The sequence below is a fragment of the Chrysochloris asiatica genome, unplaced genomic scaffold (assembly GCF_000296735.1).
Source record: "Chrysochloris asiatica unplaced genomic scaffold, ChrAsi1.0 scaffold00007, whole genome shotgun sequence".
NCBI classification, from domain to species: domain Eukaryota; kingdom Metazoa; phylum Chordata; class Mammalia; order Afrosoricida; family Chrysochloridae; genus Chrysochloris; species Chrysochloris asiatica.
In genome coordinates this window covers 25,249,508-25,268,247 of record NW_006408525.1, presented here as the reverse complement: position 1 = coordinate 25,268,247, position 18,740 = coordinate 25,249,508, and the positions used below count along the sequence as shown (strand labels likewise).

Genomic DNA, 18,740 nt, shown 5'->3' with positions numbered 1-18,740 from the left:
TATTTGGCCCTTTAAAAACAAAGTTTGCAAACTAGGCACATATGTACATGAAGACACACCCAGAGACCTTCTTTGCTGCATTGCTTGTGATGGTAAACAAATGGAAACACATTTCAAAGCCCCATCAAGAGGTATAGTGGACAAATAAATTGTGGTCCATTCACACACCATATCTCTCCCCTTGCCGCAAAATGCAGAGTCCATAAGGTAAGGGGCTTTGTTGTATTCTGTCGCATTCCCAGTCCTAAAACAGTGCTGGGCACACGTATCAAAGTAGATCTCAAAAAGAATATCGAGTGGAAAGAGGACGTTACATTCATGTGATATACCATGCATAAAAATGTGAAAAATCAATACTATATATGATAATGAAAGGATCAGTGTGGCTGCTTCTAGGAGAAAGGCCTGGGAAGAAAAACAAGGTAAACTTTTATCTATAACACTGAATTTCTAATTTGATTAAAATACTTGACAGTAATATAGTATTAACGGTTACTAAACTTGGACAGAAGTATATGGGTTTTATGTGACTTTTTTGTACTTTTGAGTTGTTTATAAATTAAGAAAAATGGTAGGGTAGGGAGTACAGACCACTACCCAAGCATGAAAATAACATTGTTTTAAAATCCAAGTCAACGGGGATGAATTGTAAGACGTTTCCACAGTGAGCAGACAGAAAAATGGCCCCTAGATTCAATGTGGGCAAGAAGCAGGAAATGATGGCAAAAAACCTCACTTGTAACAGGGCGATAAACTCTCTCCAATCCATTACCAGCCACACAGGGCTGAGCAGTAGTTACCAGGGATGAAGCAGGGACATGAGCTTCTATTAGGGTGATGGTAAAATTTGGGATTGGATACGGTGGTATGGTTGAACAGTAAGATCAATATGTCAGTGAACCGTTCATGTGAAGATTGGCGAAATAACAAATGTTTTCTTACAGAAATGTTTTCAGGTCAAGTGATGACTTTACGACTCAGCATCTCCTGTGAGGCTGGGCATTGTAAGGAAGAATATAAATTATAATCCAAAATGGCAAGCAGGTTAGGAAGGACAGCAGCCTGTTGTGTACACATCTGTGTCATACAGTCACAGATTTAAAGGTCACATAAAGTGGTCTAGGGGTAGCAGGACAGCCACATGGAGTCCAAAAAATGAGATAAAAACAGAAGCACAGAAGGGCTGAAGAAAGCAACGCAGACAGACAGACTGTGACCTGAATGTGGTGCCAAATCATCTGGGTTCACTTCCCAGCTTGTCACGAAGACTACTGTGGTGGTGGGGGTGGTTATGTGCTGTGGAGTTGGTTCCGACTCATAGTGTCCCTGTACAGGATTTCCAAGGCTGTGAATCTTTACAGGAGCAGAAAGCCTATCTTTTTCCTTTGGAATAGCCGGTAGTTTCAAACTGCTGACCTTGCGGTTCGCAGCCCAATTCATAACCACTATGCTATCAGAGCTCCCAAGTCAACCAAAATATGTCCTTGTACCTAAAACAGACACCCGGGAGGGTTCAGTATTAAATTCCTGGAAGGGACTTGTAAAGATCTTCTATTAATTTGGATTGGTCAGTAAAGTCAAAGGATAAAATGGGCTAACATTGGAATTCTTAAAATAATGACGAGTTTGGACTCTAGAGTGAAGTATCTTCTACAAAAGATGGAGGGGTGGGTTTGGGGAGAGTAAGGGGAAGTGTTGCATCATAAAGCAAATTTTGAATTCCATGATACCAAGAGAGGTAGTTTAAGGGAAGTGGGTGATGCCAAATCACTGTGACCAAGGCTGAGTCAGGGTCAGGAAAAGCAACGTCTGCTCAAAACACGTTTAACAGGAACTAGGAACACTGGAGAGGAAGACCTGAGGAGCACACCCATACCTTCCCCAACACACAAGACTCAGGCACCTGGCAATGACTGGAAGGATACGAAGAAGTTACGGAAATGCCTCATGCTTTGTAAAAGCTTACAAACCAGTTGGGAATATATGACTTTCACACCAACTCCCTCCTAAGAGGATTTATCTCCCTCAGAAACCAGAGAGCTGTACCACTGTGAGCCAGGGGAGTCTGGAGGCCCCGGGTCGTCTGAACCTGGAAGGATGTGTAAGCTCCAGTGAGCGCAAGCGGACAGCGAACAGGCAAGTCCAAGATAGAAACCTACAGGGTAATTTTCAGATAACAAAGCTTGGCAGGAACAAAGAGTACACACAATGTCCCAGATGCTAGACAGAACACATGAATAATTCAGATAAGGTGGACACTAGTCAGTGGACACTTGGAAACTTGGGCAGGCATATTTCTGCTGCCATATGCAGTTGGATTAAATGGCCTGAGTCAAAAGAGAGGCCCCGCCTGCTGACCCACCAACGCTGCTCCCGTGAAGAGTCCAACCCTTGCTACACAAGGTTCAATGGGTGAAACAGGTTTCCTATTTCATTGGCAGCCTCCTCAGACCCTTCTCTTCCCTCAGTGTACCTCACCAGACGCCCAGAGACTTCCCTTTCTCAAGACTGTAGCTTCTCTGAGTCTCTATATCCCTAATTTTAAAGCTAGGAGGCCAGAGTCTAACGCTTTATCTTACTTTGGGGTCAGTACCCCAAGACCAAGAAAAACGTGTGGTCTTGTCAATACTCAAGTTGTATGGTTTAAGAATAATAACGACTGGATGCATAATGAACTGTGGAGAACATTTTATTGTTTAAAAATCATAATTGAAGCTTCAAAAAACATACAACCCAACACATCCCAATTTCAGTCCCCTACCCCCTAGAGGAAAGTGCAGGTCTGTTCCCTCCCATCCTGCTGGCCACATCACTAGCCAGGACCCTGTCCTGGGAGGCCACCTGCTACCAGGCATTAGAGGTCACCGGCGCAGGGGCCCTGGGTGAGGTGGAGGTGGCGGGCTCCCTACACCCCAAACCCTCTGCAAATATGCAGTCTGTGAGCTGTGTGTAGGAAGAGGGGCCAGCTCCTGGGCAGGGACCCCAAGGGGGAAATAAAAAGAGCCAGCCCCCACATACCCACCCTGCCCCAGCCCCCCAGCTCAAGGGAAGCTATCATCGTCATCTTCAGCCATCTCCTTGGCAAACTCCAGGTCTTGCTGCTCTCGCTCCCGCCGCTCCTAGGGAGAGGAGGTGGGGTGAAGGCAGGCGGCTGAGGACCAGCCAGACTCGCCCTTTCACCAATCAACCTACAGCTTTAAACTGCTCCCAGCCCTTCGGGAAACTTCCTCTTGTCCCCTCTGCAGGGAAGCTGGATCTTTCTGTCTTACACTAAACAGAAGGATGCTTACCTCTGCAGATTCCAAGTCCTTGTTGTATGATTTGGGAGGAAACCTCATGGCCTAAAGCACAGGAAACAGGAACAAGGTGAAGGAGGGAGAGAAGCAGAGGAGGAGTTAACATACATTTATTGTGTCCCTTTTGATTGCCAGCCATCAAGAGAAATCAGATTGGCTAGTGTCCCATTTAGTGTAGTGTATGAGCTAGGCATGGAAAGGAATTACTACATACCAAAAACCCCAGAACATTACAACAGCAGCAGTAATATACAAAACAGCCCAGTGCTTATCCAGAAACTGCTGCTGCTGAGTCCAACTTCCAGCGAGTCTACAGGACAAGAGCAGAACTGCCCCACTGGGGTACCAAGACTGTGATCTGTACTGAAGAAGATCTCCACCTTTTCCCTGAGGAGCTGCTGGTAGGCTCGAACCACCAACCTTTCTGTTAGCTGCCGAATGCTTAACTGCTGTGCCACCAGGGCTCATTAATAATTACAATACCAAAACCAAGCCCGCTGGCCCTGAATAGATTCTGACTCACAGTGACCCTAGAGGTCAGAGGAGACCTGCTCCTTAGGGTTTCTGAGACTGGAAATCTTACAGGAGCAGACAGCCTCAGCTTTCTCTCTCAGAGCGGCTGCTAGGTCCAAATTGCTGACCCAATGGTCAGCAGCCCAGTGCTTATCCTTTAACACCACCTGAGCTCCTTAGTTATAATGTTAAGTGCTGATGAATCAGTTCTGACTCAACAACCCTGTATAAGGTTTCCAAGGAGCAACTGGTGGGTTTGAACCACCAACCTTGTAGTCAGCAGTCTAGTGCTTATCCTATGGCGTCACATCAGGACTCCAAAATATTATAATAGCCTGTGGCAAATTCTTTAAACAACAACAACAAATAGGTAAGAGAATGAGATGAGGAGGAGAAGGAGGGCTATGTGCCTAGTCTTATTGCTTGGGGGCTTGGTGGTGAGGAGGAGGCGAAGGAAGACTGGACCGGATGTAGAATGGAGGAAAGGTATGGCAGCAGGAAGTAAGATGAGACACCTGGGAAGGGACCATAGACAAAGAACTGTATGTGTCATGCCGAGTAAAGCATTTGCCAGCTGTTAAGCAAGACAGTAATAACCCAGATCCCGAGGGGAAGGAGGCCTGGACAAACAGTAACATAACTCAGTGACTGACACAGAACAGGGCTTAATACATTAAGCACTGGACTGGGAACCACAAGGTCTATGGTTGAAGCCCACCAGCTGCTCTGAGGGAGAAAGATGCTCTCTGTTTCCATGAAGATTTAAAGGGTCACTATGAGTCAGTGACACTTAACAACAACAAAAACAATCTCTTCTGGAACCAGCTACCAGCCCTGCATCTTATCCAATCTAGACTTCAACAGGAGTCCCTGGATGGCCAAGGATTGGACCTCAAACCAAAAGGTTGGCAGTTCAAATCCACCCAGAAGTACCTTGGAAGTAAGGCTTGGAGATCTGCTTCAGAAAGGTTATAGTCCTGAAAGTCTTAATGCAGCAATTTAATTTAATCCCATCAACTCTCAGACGCAAGCTAACACTTCACTGTCATGGTCACAGATGGAGAAAAAGAGGCCCAGAGACATTCAATGACCCAAATCTTCCACCTGCTACTCTTAGTCTATGATTCGTCCTCCCCACCAACGGGACCCCTTTAAGAGCACAGAAATGGTTGTCTCCCACATGCAATTAGCTGTGGAATTGGAGCAAAGTCACTTGCCAACCCTGGGCCCTGCCTTCCAGTCAGTGACTTTTCAGACAAGGGTTGGGAATTGGGTCACAGTGAAGTTCCTCTGAGGAATCTCGGGGTGTGGAGGGAGGGGCTCTCACCTTGACGGACATGTTGTGGATGTCGAGGCAGAAGGAGATGCGCTGGTGGAAGGCTAGCTGGGGCTCTCGGGTAGAGTAGACATCAATCATCTCCTTGGACTGGACGTAGCCCTTCTCGTGGTTGATGCTGGCCTCAATGACACCATCCCGGATGGCCTGGATGCCCCAAAGGGAGGGAAACTCACCAGGATGTCTATCCTCTAAGTCCTAGGACACCAGCCCCATCCCAGTCCTGTGTCTTCCTGACACCTAGTACATTCATGCACACTCACTCTCTGGCTTCACTGCCAAACCCTGGCACTCCTGGGAAAGATGATGCCATGCTGCTTATTCCACCCCTGGGTCTACACACACACACACACACAGAGACACACACACACCCTGAAATAAGGCAGGAAGGTGGCAACCTGGGCCACGGTGGTTCCGGAACTAGCCCCACCCACCTTGGCAACAATGAACTCTGCATCCTCTGGGCTATCCAGCTGCAGCTTCTGGGCGATGTCGGCCAAAGAGATTCGCGAATAGGAGAGGCTGATCATGCGAACACCTGGGAGGAAGCAGCAGCAGGCCACATGGTGGTCCCTGTCCCCTGGAGGAGCCGACCCTGCTCTTCCAGTGGCCCCCCAAACCCTGGTGCACACCTGTCTTAATCACATTGTGCCGAAGTCGGATGATGAGGGTATAGGTCCCATCTGCCTGAAACTTCTCTCCAAACTGATCCAGAACCTGGTTGAACTTGGCAAGGTTTCCGGTCCTGACAGCTGTGGGCAGAGAAGCAGATGTGAAGATGCGAATGGACACAGGCGTCCCAGGCCCAGCGGGTGGGGAGCGTGGCTGGCTCTAACAGGGAGCAGCCTCACCTTGGGTCAGAAGGAAGTAGGGCATCAGTGAGCGCTTGAGGGAGTGTTGACGGAACTGCAGCCGGTCCGGGATCTCCCCCAGTAACAGCTCCACCACAATTAGAAGTTTGTGTACCTGGGCAGTGTCACATAAGAGCACAGTGAGCAGGGAGCCACACTGGGTGGCAAAAGAGAACATGACAGGGTTTTCATTCAGTCTAACAAGTGGGCAATGGGGAAATGTGGTACAGTAGGCCCACAGAGCTGGGGAACCACCCCAAACCCGCGCTGGGTATGGAGCTGCGTACTGGGACAATCTGATCCTCTGATCCCACCTAGCCTGAAATGTCATCTGGCCAATCAGTGAACACAGCCCTCTGCAACACGGCAGTGGCAATTTTTATGGCTCAGAAATGGGGTGGTGGGGTGAGAAGGAACAAGAGGTTTAAGAAATGGAATCTATCAGTCAATGACAGGAGAAGAGTTGTTACTGGAGGACAGGAGGCGAACAATGTGCTGAAATGGCACAGGAAAGGTCTGGGTGAACCTTAGGGAATGACCAGAGGTGTATGGCTGGAAAACTGGGCCTTTTCTCTCCTATTTGACTGCAAGTCTTTCTGAACAGCCCCACTGTGGATTCGGCACTGTCCAACAATGGAGGTGACAATGCCTTTTAATCATGGAGGACGTGAAACACAAGCTGGCTAAATGCTGAGACAGCAGTATTGGGGAAGAGGTGGGTGATACTGCCACTGAGTCAATTCACGAGCAGGTTTTCAAGGCTGTGACTTTCGGAAGGAGATCACTAGGCCTTACTTCTGAGATGCCTCTGGGTGGATACCAACCTATCAGGCAGCAGCCAAGTGCATAGCCACCCACACCACCCAGGACTCCCAGTGGGAGGTATGGGGGTTAAGTGGGTTGCTTGTGATCATGTCCACACCTTTCACAAATGCACACAAGACTGTCCCTGTCCCTTGGGGTAATCAACATGTGCAGGGCGATGAAGCCAATGGTGGCATTTACTATGTTATGTGCCTCAGTGATTCTGACAAAGCATTAAAGGAGGGAGAACATTTCAGTCAAGGAAGCAGCAAGATGTGGGAACACTTGGTGAAGAAGGACCAGCCAGTCAAGTAGAGGGGTATGGGGTGCTATTAGCGGAGAGATGGTTGGGACCACAGCCCAGGGACAGAGTGTTTTAACAGCAGGCTGAGTCGTTCAGCATGAGCTCTGCTCACTAGTTCGGAAATGCTGTGCAACTGAGTCCTTGGTTTTCCAAAGAGCCACTAGTGAGATTCAACTGCAGGATTGGACTATACAAGGGAGCTTCAAAAACTTCGTAGAATAATTCCATTATCTTTTCATTCCAATTTCCATGAACTTCTTCCCCCTCGTAAACATCACAAGACTGTTTAAGAAAAGTGAAAAGCAACAATTAGATGTTAGGTATTAGGCTGCTTTACTGGGTAGGCAACGAAAGCTCCCGGGCTGGTAAGCACAGGCTGAGAGCTGCTGAGTCAGGCAGCTGACAGGTGTGAGCTGTGCTGGTCGAGGGAAGATGACAGCCGGCTAGCAGACTGTGTCCTCGTGTTAGCGGCTCCAGTGAAGACACGCGCAAGTCAGAACAGACAAATCTGATCCTGAGGCTAGTCTGGGACCGAGGAGGATCAAGTATTACTGCAGTTAAGGGGAACGGGAGAAAGGATGAGCAAGTATGGCAAAGAGAGCCTCACGGGGACCAGCTGACTTTGAGGAGTCAGGGAGCAGTGACAGGGTCAGAGTCATTAAGGATCCTGGATAGTAAACATCGTGAAGGTGGGAGGTAAAGCAGACACAATCACTCGAGGAGAGAATGTGGGCTGAGTAAACAGTTGAAGGCTGCTGGGGACGCCTACAAATAGGAGATGCAGAAAAAAGTATCAGCTAAGGAAACAAGGAATGTTCTCTGGAAGGCAGTGTGGTGACAACTGGGCCCTGAAGCAAAGGGAAGAAAGCTGCAAGAAAGAGGGAGCTGTCACTAGCATCAAGAGCAGGGAAGAAGGGTGAGGACAGAAACCAAGAGCTTGGGGCAGGGATGCAGTAGCTGGGACAGAATTCAGGCTGTTAGGGGGTAAGGAGAGGGAATATAGAAAATGGAGAGTTGGAGCCACAGCCCCTAACTTCAGCAAATCAGTGATGGGACAAGGCCTTGGAGGAGTTTGGAGGGAATGGGAATAAGAGCAGCAGCCGAGACCAGTGTTAAGTAAACAGTGGGGACAGTAAGTCTGGGTGGAGAGACATCCAGTTTAGATAGACAGGTGGCATGACCTTCACCTGCCGCTGAAGTAGATGAGCTAGAGCGTCAAAGCTCAGCAGGGGGACCCTCACCAGCATCACCTGGGAGCCTGGTAGGGATGCTGACTCTCAGAATCAGAGTCTTTAAAAAGATGCTCAGGTGATTCACATGCCCACTCAAGGATGTAAGTGTTAAGCTGGAGAAAGGGTGGGGTGGGGTAAGGGCAGAGGGAAACAGAGTGTCTGTCTGAGAGGTAAAGGCTCTCTTGCCAACAGTCGACTGGCCAGCGCCTTCCCAGCTCCCTCGCTGCTCCTTCCTGTCATGTGGCTCCACAACAGAGAACTGTGAAAACTTATTCATCCATGGTTTGAAAACACTGCTTTTCTCCACAAAGGCTCTTCCACAAACACCCTATGTTACGGTTTTTCTTTAAGATTTAATATTTGATCCAAAACAAAGTTGTATTTCTCTCAATTTCTGAGCAAAAATAAGTGGACTCTCCCATGACACTGCCTTACATCTCACTCTTCTCATCAAGGGCAAAAGAAGTAGGGCCTCTGTGTTGAGGAGGGAGCAGATGTTCGTCGTCGGAAATTTAGGTCTAAATTTTGGTTGACAGGCTCTCTGACTTTCCACTAGCCCACAAACCTTTCTGAGTTAAGGTTCTTTTTGAAATGGGGAGCAACAATCCTAATTACAGACTGTTGTTTTAAGACCCAGATGATGTGGTCTATATGACTAGGTCTTTGTTAAGTGGAAAGAGCAATGCAGGCAGTCCCCAAGTTACAAAAGGATCCATTCCTGAGAGTATTTTTAAGTTGAATTTGTACGAACAAGTCAGAATAGGTACACAAGATTCTTCTTTAGAGCAAGAAAAGGCCGAAAACCTCTTCAATGATTTAAAAGCTGCTCCTGCCACAAGTGAAGTGAGTTTGTTGCTAGTGAAGGTTGGTTCAACTCTTTCAAAGTGACAGCAAATTTACATAACACCATAGGACGCCTGTAACCCAGACACTGTTTGTAAATGCATCATCGTGTTGGCAAATACCACTCATTAGTTTCCTTTTCTATTCCTCTAATACCAAGGTCAGAGTCTTGGTGTGGCAATGTAGGATAAGCACTGAATGCCCACTGCAAGGTTGGCAGTTCAAACCTACCAGCTGCTCCTTGGAAACTCTATAAAGGGGTGCTCTGAATTCGAACTGAGTTGATAGCACTCAACACCAGGATCAGCACTCAGAACACATACTTGGTGACTGACAACTTAGGTGTAAGACTGCTCCCCACTGGAGCAAGTCAACCTCAAGGAGATTTTCGGGGCTTCCTGGTGACTTAAGACACGGCTCCCAAGGGACCAGGTTCAGCAACACAACCCAGGCTCACAATTGATATGAATACAAGGAGAGCTGGAACTAAGAATATTCTAAACCTAGCTACCATGGAGAAGCTCTGGTAGCGTAGTGGTTACGAATCGGGCTGCGAACCGCAAGGTCAGCAGTTCTAAACTACCAACTGTTCCACGGGAGAAAGATGAGGCTTTCTGCTCCTATAAAGATTTACAGCCTTGGAAACCCTGTACAGGGTCGCTATGAGTCGGAACTGACTCCATGGCACATAACAACAACAAAAACAGCTACCATGGAGGGAGCCCTGGTGGCACAGTGATTAAAGCACTTGACTACTAAAAGAAAGGTTGGCAGTCTGCTTCGTGAAGATTACAGCCTTGAAAATACTCTGGGGCAGTTCTCCTCTGTCTTACAGAGCTGCTGTGAGACCGAACTGACCCACAGTTCAGTCAGGAAAAGACTGAGTATGAGCTGCCAGAGGTCTGAGTGTGTCCAATGACACCTTTGGGATGATGGAGATGAAGGCTGTCTTCTCTGATCCCCTGTGCTGGGAACAGAATTAAAGTGTTCTAAGACCAAGAAGGGAAGCCTGAGGGTGACTGCTCTCACCGTCTGCTTGAAGCCAACAGCTGTGTGCTGAGGGGCCTTGCGGAGGGCATTGGTCATTGTTCTCCTGGCCTCTGAGTATTCCAACTGGATGGCCTTGATGCGCCCTGGGAGTGGATGAGAGGAGAGTGGGCCAAAAGAGAATGGCATCATACAATGATCCCCAGACCCCCAAACCAGAGTGCCACCGTGTCTCTCATACGCCACTGGTGGGAGGCCCCTCTGCTCACCTGTGTAGTAGAGGTACCGTGCCCACTCATTGTTGTTGGCCTGCTCCGGGAACACAGACTTGGACACCAACTTCTCCGCCTGGTCGTATAAGCTGTAGTGTAGGTAGTTACGCAGCAGGAGGTTTAGCAGGGTAGCCTGTCCATCAGCGTCATGCCGAAGGGTGGCTGTACGGAGTCGAGCGTGCAGGAAGCTGTAAGAGATATAAAAGCCGTCAAAAGAGAAACACGCTGCTTGTCTGTGAATTCATGTGGGCCGTGTCTACTGTGAGGCATCTTCTAAGTGCACAAAAAGGACCAGACCCTGGGTTTCAGGGAGCTTACATTCTAGGGAGACAGACAGTAATCATGCTAAGAAGTCTCTCAGGTAGCATGACAGAAGGACTAGGACTACGAAGAGGAAGCTGCATTTTTAATCAGATGATGTCAGGAGGCAGTTCTAAGGCGGACTTGTAAGCTAGCTACCAGGAAGATAGGTGGCTTTTACTTGAAGGGAATGGACTGCCACTACAGGTTATGAACAGAGGGATGACATGTGACATGTTCTCTAGCTTGTCTCTCCACCCTAACTCACCCATCAGCCCCCTCCCCACCCCCAACATGGGTTAAAGGGAAGCGACTGGGAATAGTTCTTAGCAGCAAGATGCAGTCTCCTGCAAGCCCTCCCTTGGCAGCTCGGAGCATGCTAACCTCAGGCCCCACTGGGAACTAAGAACTAATCTCCTGCTATGATCTCACAGCTTTCCGGTAGTGACTGACCAAGTCTTTGACCCAAGGGCTGCAAACGAGACTCAGGGGCCCAGTATCGGGGCCCAGTACCTGCGCACCACGTCCAGCTTGTCCAGGAACTCATAGACCCGGGCGTGGTAATAGTAACACTTTGCGGCCACAAGGTCCAGGGCCCGGCGGTTCTGGGTACTGACCTTCTGCATGAGGTCATCGGAGATTTTCTGTGCCTGGAGAGGCCAAAAGGAAATCAAGCAGCAGTTCCTCAAAATTCTAAACATGCCACCAACATAGGACTCAGCCATTTTATTCCTCGGGGCAGACCCAAGATCACTGAAAATCTACGTTCACATATAAACTTGTACACAAATGGTCATATCAGCATAATAAAAAAGGGGAAAACAACCCAAATGTCCCTCAGTGAATGATAAACAAAATGTAGTGGACTCATACAGTGGAGTATCATTCAGCCATAAAAAGGAGTAACGTAATTTCATGCCACAACATATAAAAATGGCGGTTGCTGTTGTTAAGCCTCCCCAAGTTGGTTCTGACTCATAGCAATACAATATATGGTTTCCAAGGAGCGGCTGTTGGGTTTGAACCATTGACCTTTGAAAACACTGTGCTACGCAAAAGAATGCAGACATAAAAAAGGCCATCATCTATATGATCCCACTTACATAAAATGTCTAGAACACGCAAGTCCATAGAGACAGAATGCAGATGGGATTGCCGGGGCTGAGGGGAGGAGCAAGGGGGAGAGCCTGCCTGCCTGTGGGGTGGGGCTGCTTTGGGAAGTGATGAAATGTTTAGAATTACAGAGGTGATAGCTGCACGACCTTTTGAATACACCAAAGCCCAGAGAATTAAACACTTTATTTGGTGTGTAAACTATAACTAAACGAAAACAATGAAAAAAACCCTAAAACACGGAAGTGAGGATGGGCTGGAATTTCAGCCTGGGGCCCGGCCCACCATTTCTTGAGCATGCTCCTGGAACAGTGGAGATGTAGCTACAAGAGGGGAGAGAGGACCATTCAGTGTTGCCAACGTGTTGATGCTGCCTTACAGTGACCCTGTAGGGCTGAGTAGACATGCTCTGTAGGGTTTCCATGGCTATAATCTTTACAGACGCATACTGTCACATCTTTCTCTCACAGAGCAGCTGACAGACTTGAACTGCCAGCAGCGGAGTGCTTAACCTCTGGCATCACCAGGACTCCTAGTAGCTGCCATTTAAGATCTTATGGACTTGTGTTGTGCACTGTACGATCAGCACTGGCTTGCAAATCATGAGGTCGGCAGTTCAAACCCATCAGCTGCTCTCCGGAAACCCCTACAGGGTCGCTTGAGTCGAAATCGACTTGACAGCACTTAACAAGATACTGTGAAAGTTTATTATGAGCAGATTATTGGGCTAAATATCTTTAAGTGTATTGTTCTAGTTAATAGTAACAAGCCTTATAAGGTGGGCCACTGGTATACCCATTTTACTTACAGCCACGGAGTCTTGGTGTGGTGTTGTAGGATAAGCACTTGGCAGTTAACCATGATGTTGGTAGTTCAACCCCACCAGCCACTCCTTGTAAACCTTATACAAAGTCACTAAGACAGAACTGACCTGACAGCACTTAGCAACAGGAGAAATGAATTGCCTGAAGTATAGTTGGGTTATGAACCCAGGTCTGTCTCTAACTTCTCTACATTCCCCAAAAGAATCTATACTACACTAGGATCACACCATAAACAGGTATGGAAAGACGACTGCCAGCCCTCTGCCTTGCCCCTGGTGCCCATGGGTGCAGGAGCTGAGGGGGCCACTCTGGCTGTGGGCGAAATGCAGGCCCACCTGGGGAAAAGTCATGGGAAAGGTTCCTGACTACGCAGTGATTACCTCCACGCCTTCACCAGAAACAGCCTCCCAGATACACCCCTTGCACCGTGCAGCCCAGATACCTCTTTGTAGCGTTTGCTGTTCATCAGGAAGATGATCAGGAGGAGCTGCAGATAGGCTTCTACTTCTGGCAGGAGGGGTGCTGACGCAGCCTTCCCTGTCCGGGGACGGAACTGTAAATCAGCTTCTGTGTCCATGGGCTACGAGAGAACAGGGGTTGTTACCTCGGAAAAGCTGTCAGATCAACTGACCAAGAAGCTACTGACCACCTATGCATTTCAATAAATACTTCCTGAATGGCTACTAAGTGCCAAGATTTTAGGTGATGTTGTTGCTAAGTACTGTCCAGTCAGTTCCAACTCACAGTGACCCTGTATAGGATTTCCAAGGAGAGAATGCCAAGCTTGTAGTTAGCTGTCCAGGGCTTATCCTACAGCCCCATACCAGAACTCCTTACTGGGTGAAGGGAAAACACAAATAAAGATGACAAAGTTGCTTTCCCAAGGGTCAAGGAGACCAACAATACAATAGATACACTAGTATTCTGTAAAGACATTACTATGCTCTGTTGGGGGGGGCGGGGCAGGTCATCTTCATGTCCGTATCCTTCTACCATCCACCATACCTGTAACCAGTCCATTTATCAGACAGAATTCAATTAAATGAGATAATTCTAGAGATGAACTCGAGATGAAACAAAAATTTGCATTAATAAAAGCTGTTTAGTGAATTTACAGAAAAAAAAAAAAAATCAGGGTGAAGAGCTGGGGAGGATACATTTCCTCCCTTTCCCAGGCAATAACTCTGCATCCTTCTACCCCAAGGGATTTTCTGAGTTTTCACATCTATGGAGCAGACTGCAAGGAAATGAAGCTGGCTCAAAGAGTCACTGGAGTCTGATGGTCAGAAAGGTTAAGGGAGGGTCTTTCTGGGATGGAGATGGATACGGACATGAAGATGACCTGCCCCCGCCCCCCAACCCCATATCTGATTTCATCAGTATTCACTATGTGCCAGGCACATTCCTCAAATCGATTATTCTCCCCATTTTAACCGTGAAGAAAATAAGTTACGGAGGCTAAGTCACTTGGCCAAGGCCCACAGGATTCATATTCAACTCCATCTCCATCTCCAATGCCTGTGTCCTTAAGCTCCATTCTTTACTACCTCTGCTGTGAAATGTCAGAGACACAGAGGTGCTGGCGTCTTCTCTAGGGCCATGGGGATGCCACTTGACAAGATGACAGGGTACTTGTTGGAGGATGATTTGACTGGGAGGGTCCTGATTACTAGCTCCTTTTTCTGACTAGGAAGGGTCCTAGGTCCCTTGGGTGGTGGTAGTGAGCAAGTAAGTACTGAAATGGGCTTTCCTTTTCATGAGTTAGCAGATAGTCAGAGAGGTCTGTTGGTGTTGCTGTTAAACGCTGTTGAGTCGGTTCCGACTCATTGTGACCCTATATAGGGTTTCTGAGGAGCGACTGGTGGGTTTGAACTGCCTTGTGGTTTGCAGTCCAGTGCTGCTCCACAGCACCACACCAGAAGTCCTTAGACAGGTCTAGGAGACAGGAAATAACAACTGCATCCTGGGGGTTTGAGGCCAAGCCCACACCCTTGAAGCTGGTTGGATCCACTCACCTCTTCTAGGAAGGATAGCAAAAAGTCTCGAGTGGCATTATTTGAAGTGAAGAAGCCGTGCACAGCCTTGTACAGAACATAGTGGTTGAGGCGACGTGATGTGGAAGGCAACATTCGCAGGGCCCTCAGCACAAATCTTGGCTCTTTGCCTGATACAGCCTTCTCCAGCTGTTTTACATGCTCCTTTATGTCTGTGAAGGGCCAGAGGGGAAAGTAACTTGTCATCTCCCATTCTATTCCCTCACTTCTCTGGGGTAGGTATGGCCAATCACCTCTTTCCTCTCACAGGGTTAAGCGAAACCTAAGGGTTCAACACACTGATTTTAAGATACAAACAAGATACAAAGAAGAAATAAAGCTGGGGTAGGGGGTAAGGTAGAAGGTACTGAAAAAAGAGGAAGACAGAAAAAGGATGAGAAGGAAAAAAGAAACACATGGGGACTGATCAGATTGGACTGGTAACTGCAAGGACAGCAGTTCAAACCTAGCAGCTGCTCTTAACCCTATAGAGGGTCGCTATGAGTCGGAACTAACTCGGCAGCACACAACTAAAAAAAAGACGTTCAAAACTGAAAAAGAAGACATCACACACATACACACACAAAACTCAAGAAATGTGATTCATTAAAAAACAAGAATACACTTATGGATAAATGAGTAAACATAGGAATACTATAGCAAATGTGATCAAAGACAAATAGTCTATGTAAAGAATATATTTATTCTCTTCTCACACGTCACTCTGAGGACTAAGGTGTGTCTGACCCAACCCAACTGATACATCTGAATTGTGGTACTGCCAAATAATGTTGACCATGCCATGGATGCTGAAAGAATGAACAAATCTGTCTTGGAAGAAATACAGCCACAATGCTTCTTGGAAGTGAGAATGGCAAGACATTGCCTCGCACACTTTGGGCATGTTATCAGGAGGGAGCAGTCCCTGGAGAAGGAAAACAAGCTTGGTAAAGTAGGGGGTCAGCAACAGAGAAGACACTCAACAAGGAGGATTGATACAGTGGCTGCAACAATGTGTCCAACCACAGCAGAGACTGTGAGGCGCAGGCCCGGGCAGTATTTTCTTCTCTTGTACACAGAATCACTGTAAGTCATGACAGGCTCAATGGCATCTAACAATACGTTCTATATAATCCTATAGTATATATTGTCTACTAAAGGCTTGTATAAATGACTAAGAGAACTAGATTACCAGAATTTCAAAATAAAAACAAACATAAACAGATACTACACAAAAGAGGAAAGGCAAAGTTAGTAGGCATAAAACACATATTTCACTGTTAAGTGCCGTTGAGTGGATTCTGATTCATAGATACCCTGTATATGATTTCTGAGGAGTGACTGGTGGGTTTGAATCACCAACCTTGTGGTTGGTAGTCCAGTGCTTATCTTAACAGTGCCATACCACTAAGTCCTTGAATAACTGCAAATGGAAACATTTTTAACTACAAAATGAGCAATATTTTAAAAAACGTTAAGATACAGTTGTTGCTAAGTGCTGCTGAGTCAATTCCAACTTGCAGCGACACCATGCACCACAGAGTGGAACACAGCTGGGTCCTGCACTAGCCTCACAGTGGTTACACTGGAGCCCACTGCTGCCGCCACGGCCACTCCATCCCGCTGGCATTCTTCCTCCTTTCTGCTGACCCTCCACTTTACCAAGTGTGTTTGTTGTACTCCAGGGATTGCACCCTCCTGACAACATGTCCAAAGTGTGTGAGACAAAGTCTTGCCAAACCTCACTTCCAAGGAGCATTCTGGCTGTGTTTCTTCCAAGACAGATTTATTCTTTCCTCCAGCATCTATGGCATAGTCGATATTCTTTGCCAACATTGTACATTTCTGCTGGTGTAAAATCAGTAGTTTCTCTGGACAATCTCTATTACTAATTAGCTTTTTGACTTAGGCATCAAATCTGGGAATCAAAGAATCAAAAACTTGGGCACAAAGATGATAGTTGCAAAGCTATTTATAATTTGTAACAACCTATATGTCTAGTAATAAAAGAGAAAGCAAACAATTAGTTTAGCTTTTTAGTTACCTTTGTGCACCCACCACTTAACATGGGGGTTCCTGGGCCACATTAATACTATCAGAAGGAGACCTGGTAGCACAGTGAGTTACGCATTGGGCTGCTAACTTCAAAGTCGGTGGTTCTAATCCACCAGTCGCTCCAAGAGACAATGATGAAGCTATTTGTTCCCATAAAGATTTACAGTCTCGGAAATCTATCAGGTCAGTGGTAGTGGCAAAATATAACAGCAGTTAAAATCTATCAAAAGCTTGCAGTGTGTTCACCACGTGCCAGGCATAGTCCGAAGCATTTTAATCTTGACAACAACCCAGTGCATTGTGTACATGGATATATTGTTGTTGCCATAGAGTCAGTTCCAACCCATAGTGACCCTAATAGGGTTTCTAAGGAGCTACTGGTGAGCTTGAACCGCCAACCTTGTAGTTCAAATGGCTTTGTAGTCTGGTGCATTAACCCACAGTGCCACACACCAGGACTCCACATAGATATATAGATACACATATAATGTGGATTGCCCGCCCCCCTCCACTGGCTTCAGTATTTCAGGCAAAAAGGGTCTTTATTAGATACTGATCCTGCTTAACAGGTGCTGAGACAGCCAACACTATCATATCCTCAAAAGCATCCTCAAGGGGTATAACTTTGCTTATCTCAGTATTTCTTAAGACAAGTAACTCATCCAGTTACAAGTAGAGGAAAACCCAACCAGTGATCCTACTTGATGCAGAACCAGGGTCACAGTGGAAAGTTCTTCTACCCACGCCAAATGTGGACAGGATGCTCTAAGTGGGAGACAGAAAACATGGCGGAAAGGTGATGTTGGTAGGAAATTAGACATAGGAACCTAGACATGAAGAAATGGGGGTAGGCTTGGGTGGGACTGGTATATAGGAGTTTAGGCTGAGGGTATCAAGAAATCAAGAGAAGAGTAGAAAGCGTGTGTGTGTTTAAACCCTTGAAAAACTGAATGGGAATAAGGGTTTAGCTTGAAGAAGGAGGAAAAGACCAGTGGAGCAGTTTGGGTACTTGAGTGAGAGAAAGAAGTTGTTAGATATGGCGGTTTCTGTAGGCAGTTTGTTAAAGGTAGCCAAGTGAACAGAAACTTTTTGTACATAGTTAAAACTCGGATGAAACATCTCAATCCTGTCTCCCCACACATAAATGTAAACATTGGTTTCTAGAGGGATCAATCATATACGGGGTCGCTAAAATCAATGTGTGATTAAAGTGGCAAGTTAGAAGGCATTACAAGGAGCAAGGGGGAGTCTGCAAGCCCAGTGAGATCCGTTTCTAGATGCAAATGACGAAGGGGAGATGTTAGGAAAGGCGTCCAGAGCTTGGGAGACTGTGTGTCATTGGACCTGGGGTCGGGAGTGTCAGGTTAGTGGGAACGGGCACTGACTGGTGTGTGATCCTAAGGAACCAAGGTTGGTTGGAGGCTGCACGGGGGTCCTAGAGAGAGGCCCAAGCCCGAGGGCGCTGTCACCCGTGATCGTGGCAAGTCCCCGGTCCGAGCTTCCGTACCCTCCAAGGTGACAGTGTCCAACTCTCGCTGGGAGTGCTCTGCGGCCGTCTTGCCGTCCGTCTCCGCAGCTGACCCGCCACCCGCTGCTGCCTCCTCTTTCATCTCTACATCTTGGGGGGCCGCTGGCGGTGGTGGTTCTTGTTCTCCTCCGCCGGGCGGCGGCTTCGTTTTGTCTGCTCCGCGGCGCCGTGCCGAACCCTCCTGCTTCATGGCGCCCGGGGTCGCGGCCTAGTCCGGGGACCGAGGCCGGGGCCTCGCGTGAACCCTCGCACCGGGAACCAGGAACCGGGCTGGGCCTGCACACGAGCGAGGGATCGCGATGGGCCGCACGATGACGGAGCAGCTGCAAACCCCTTCCCAGCGCTGGGCCTTCTGGGAAGTGCCAGGCCTAGTGGGTCGATGGCGGAATCAACGAAGGGGAAAAAAATCAAGAGCCGAAGAGCAGGATGGAGGCGGGTCTTCGAGGAGA

At 47.6% G+C, this 18,740-nt stretch overlaps 1 protein-coding gene across 4 annotated transcripts; it reads right to left on the bottom strand.

Moving 5' to 3' along the window:
• Positions 1 to 2,674: 2,674 nt before the first annotated feature.
• PSMD3 (proteasome (prosome, macropain) 26S subunit, non-ATPase, 3) lies at positions 2,675 to 18,684 on the bottom strand. 4 transcript variants are annotated; one of them, XM_006832569.1, is made up of 13 exons: positions 18,469 to 18,645; positions 18,271 to 18,433; positions 14,691 to 14,881; positions 13,118 to 13,255; positions 11,252 to 11,388; positions 10,436 to 10,626; positions 10,209 to 10,312; positions 5,997 to 6,111; positions 5,778 to 5,897; positions 5,580 to 5,683; positions 5,137 to 5,292; positions 3,291 to 3,341; positions 2,675 to 3,119 (listed from the first exon to the last, which is right to left on the bottom strand). In XM_006832569.1, exons 2-13 carry the CDS (start codon positions 18,371 to 18,373, stop codon positions 3,042 to 3,044), a joined length of 1,488 nt encoding a protein of 495 aa, XP_006832632.1. In that variant the 5' UTR covers positions 18,374 to 18,433; positions 18,469 to 18,645; the 3' UTR covers positions 2,675 to 3,041. The 4 variants fall into 4 exon arrangements, with proteins under 4 accessions (XP_006832632.1, XP_006832631.1, XP_006832630.1 ...); XM_006832568.1 differs by having other exon boundaries at positions 18,271 to 18,393; XM_006832567.1 differs by having other exon boundaries at positions 18,271 to 18,309; positions 18,352 to 18,616.
• Positions 18,685 to 18,740: the final 56 nt, after the last annotated feature.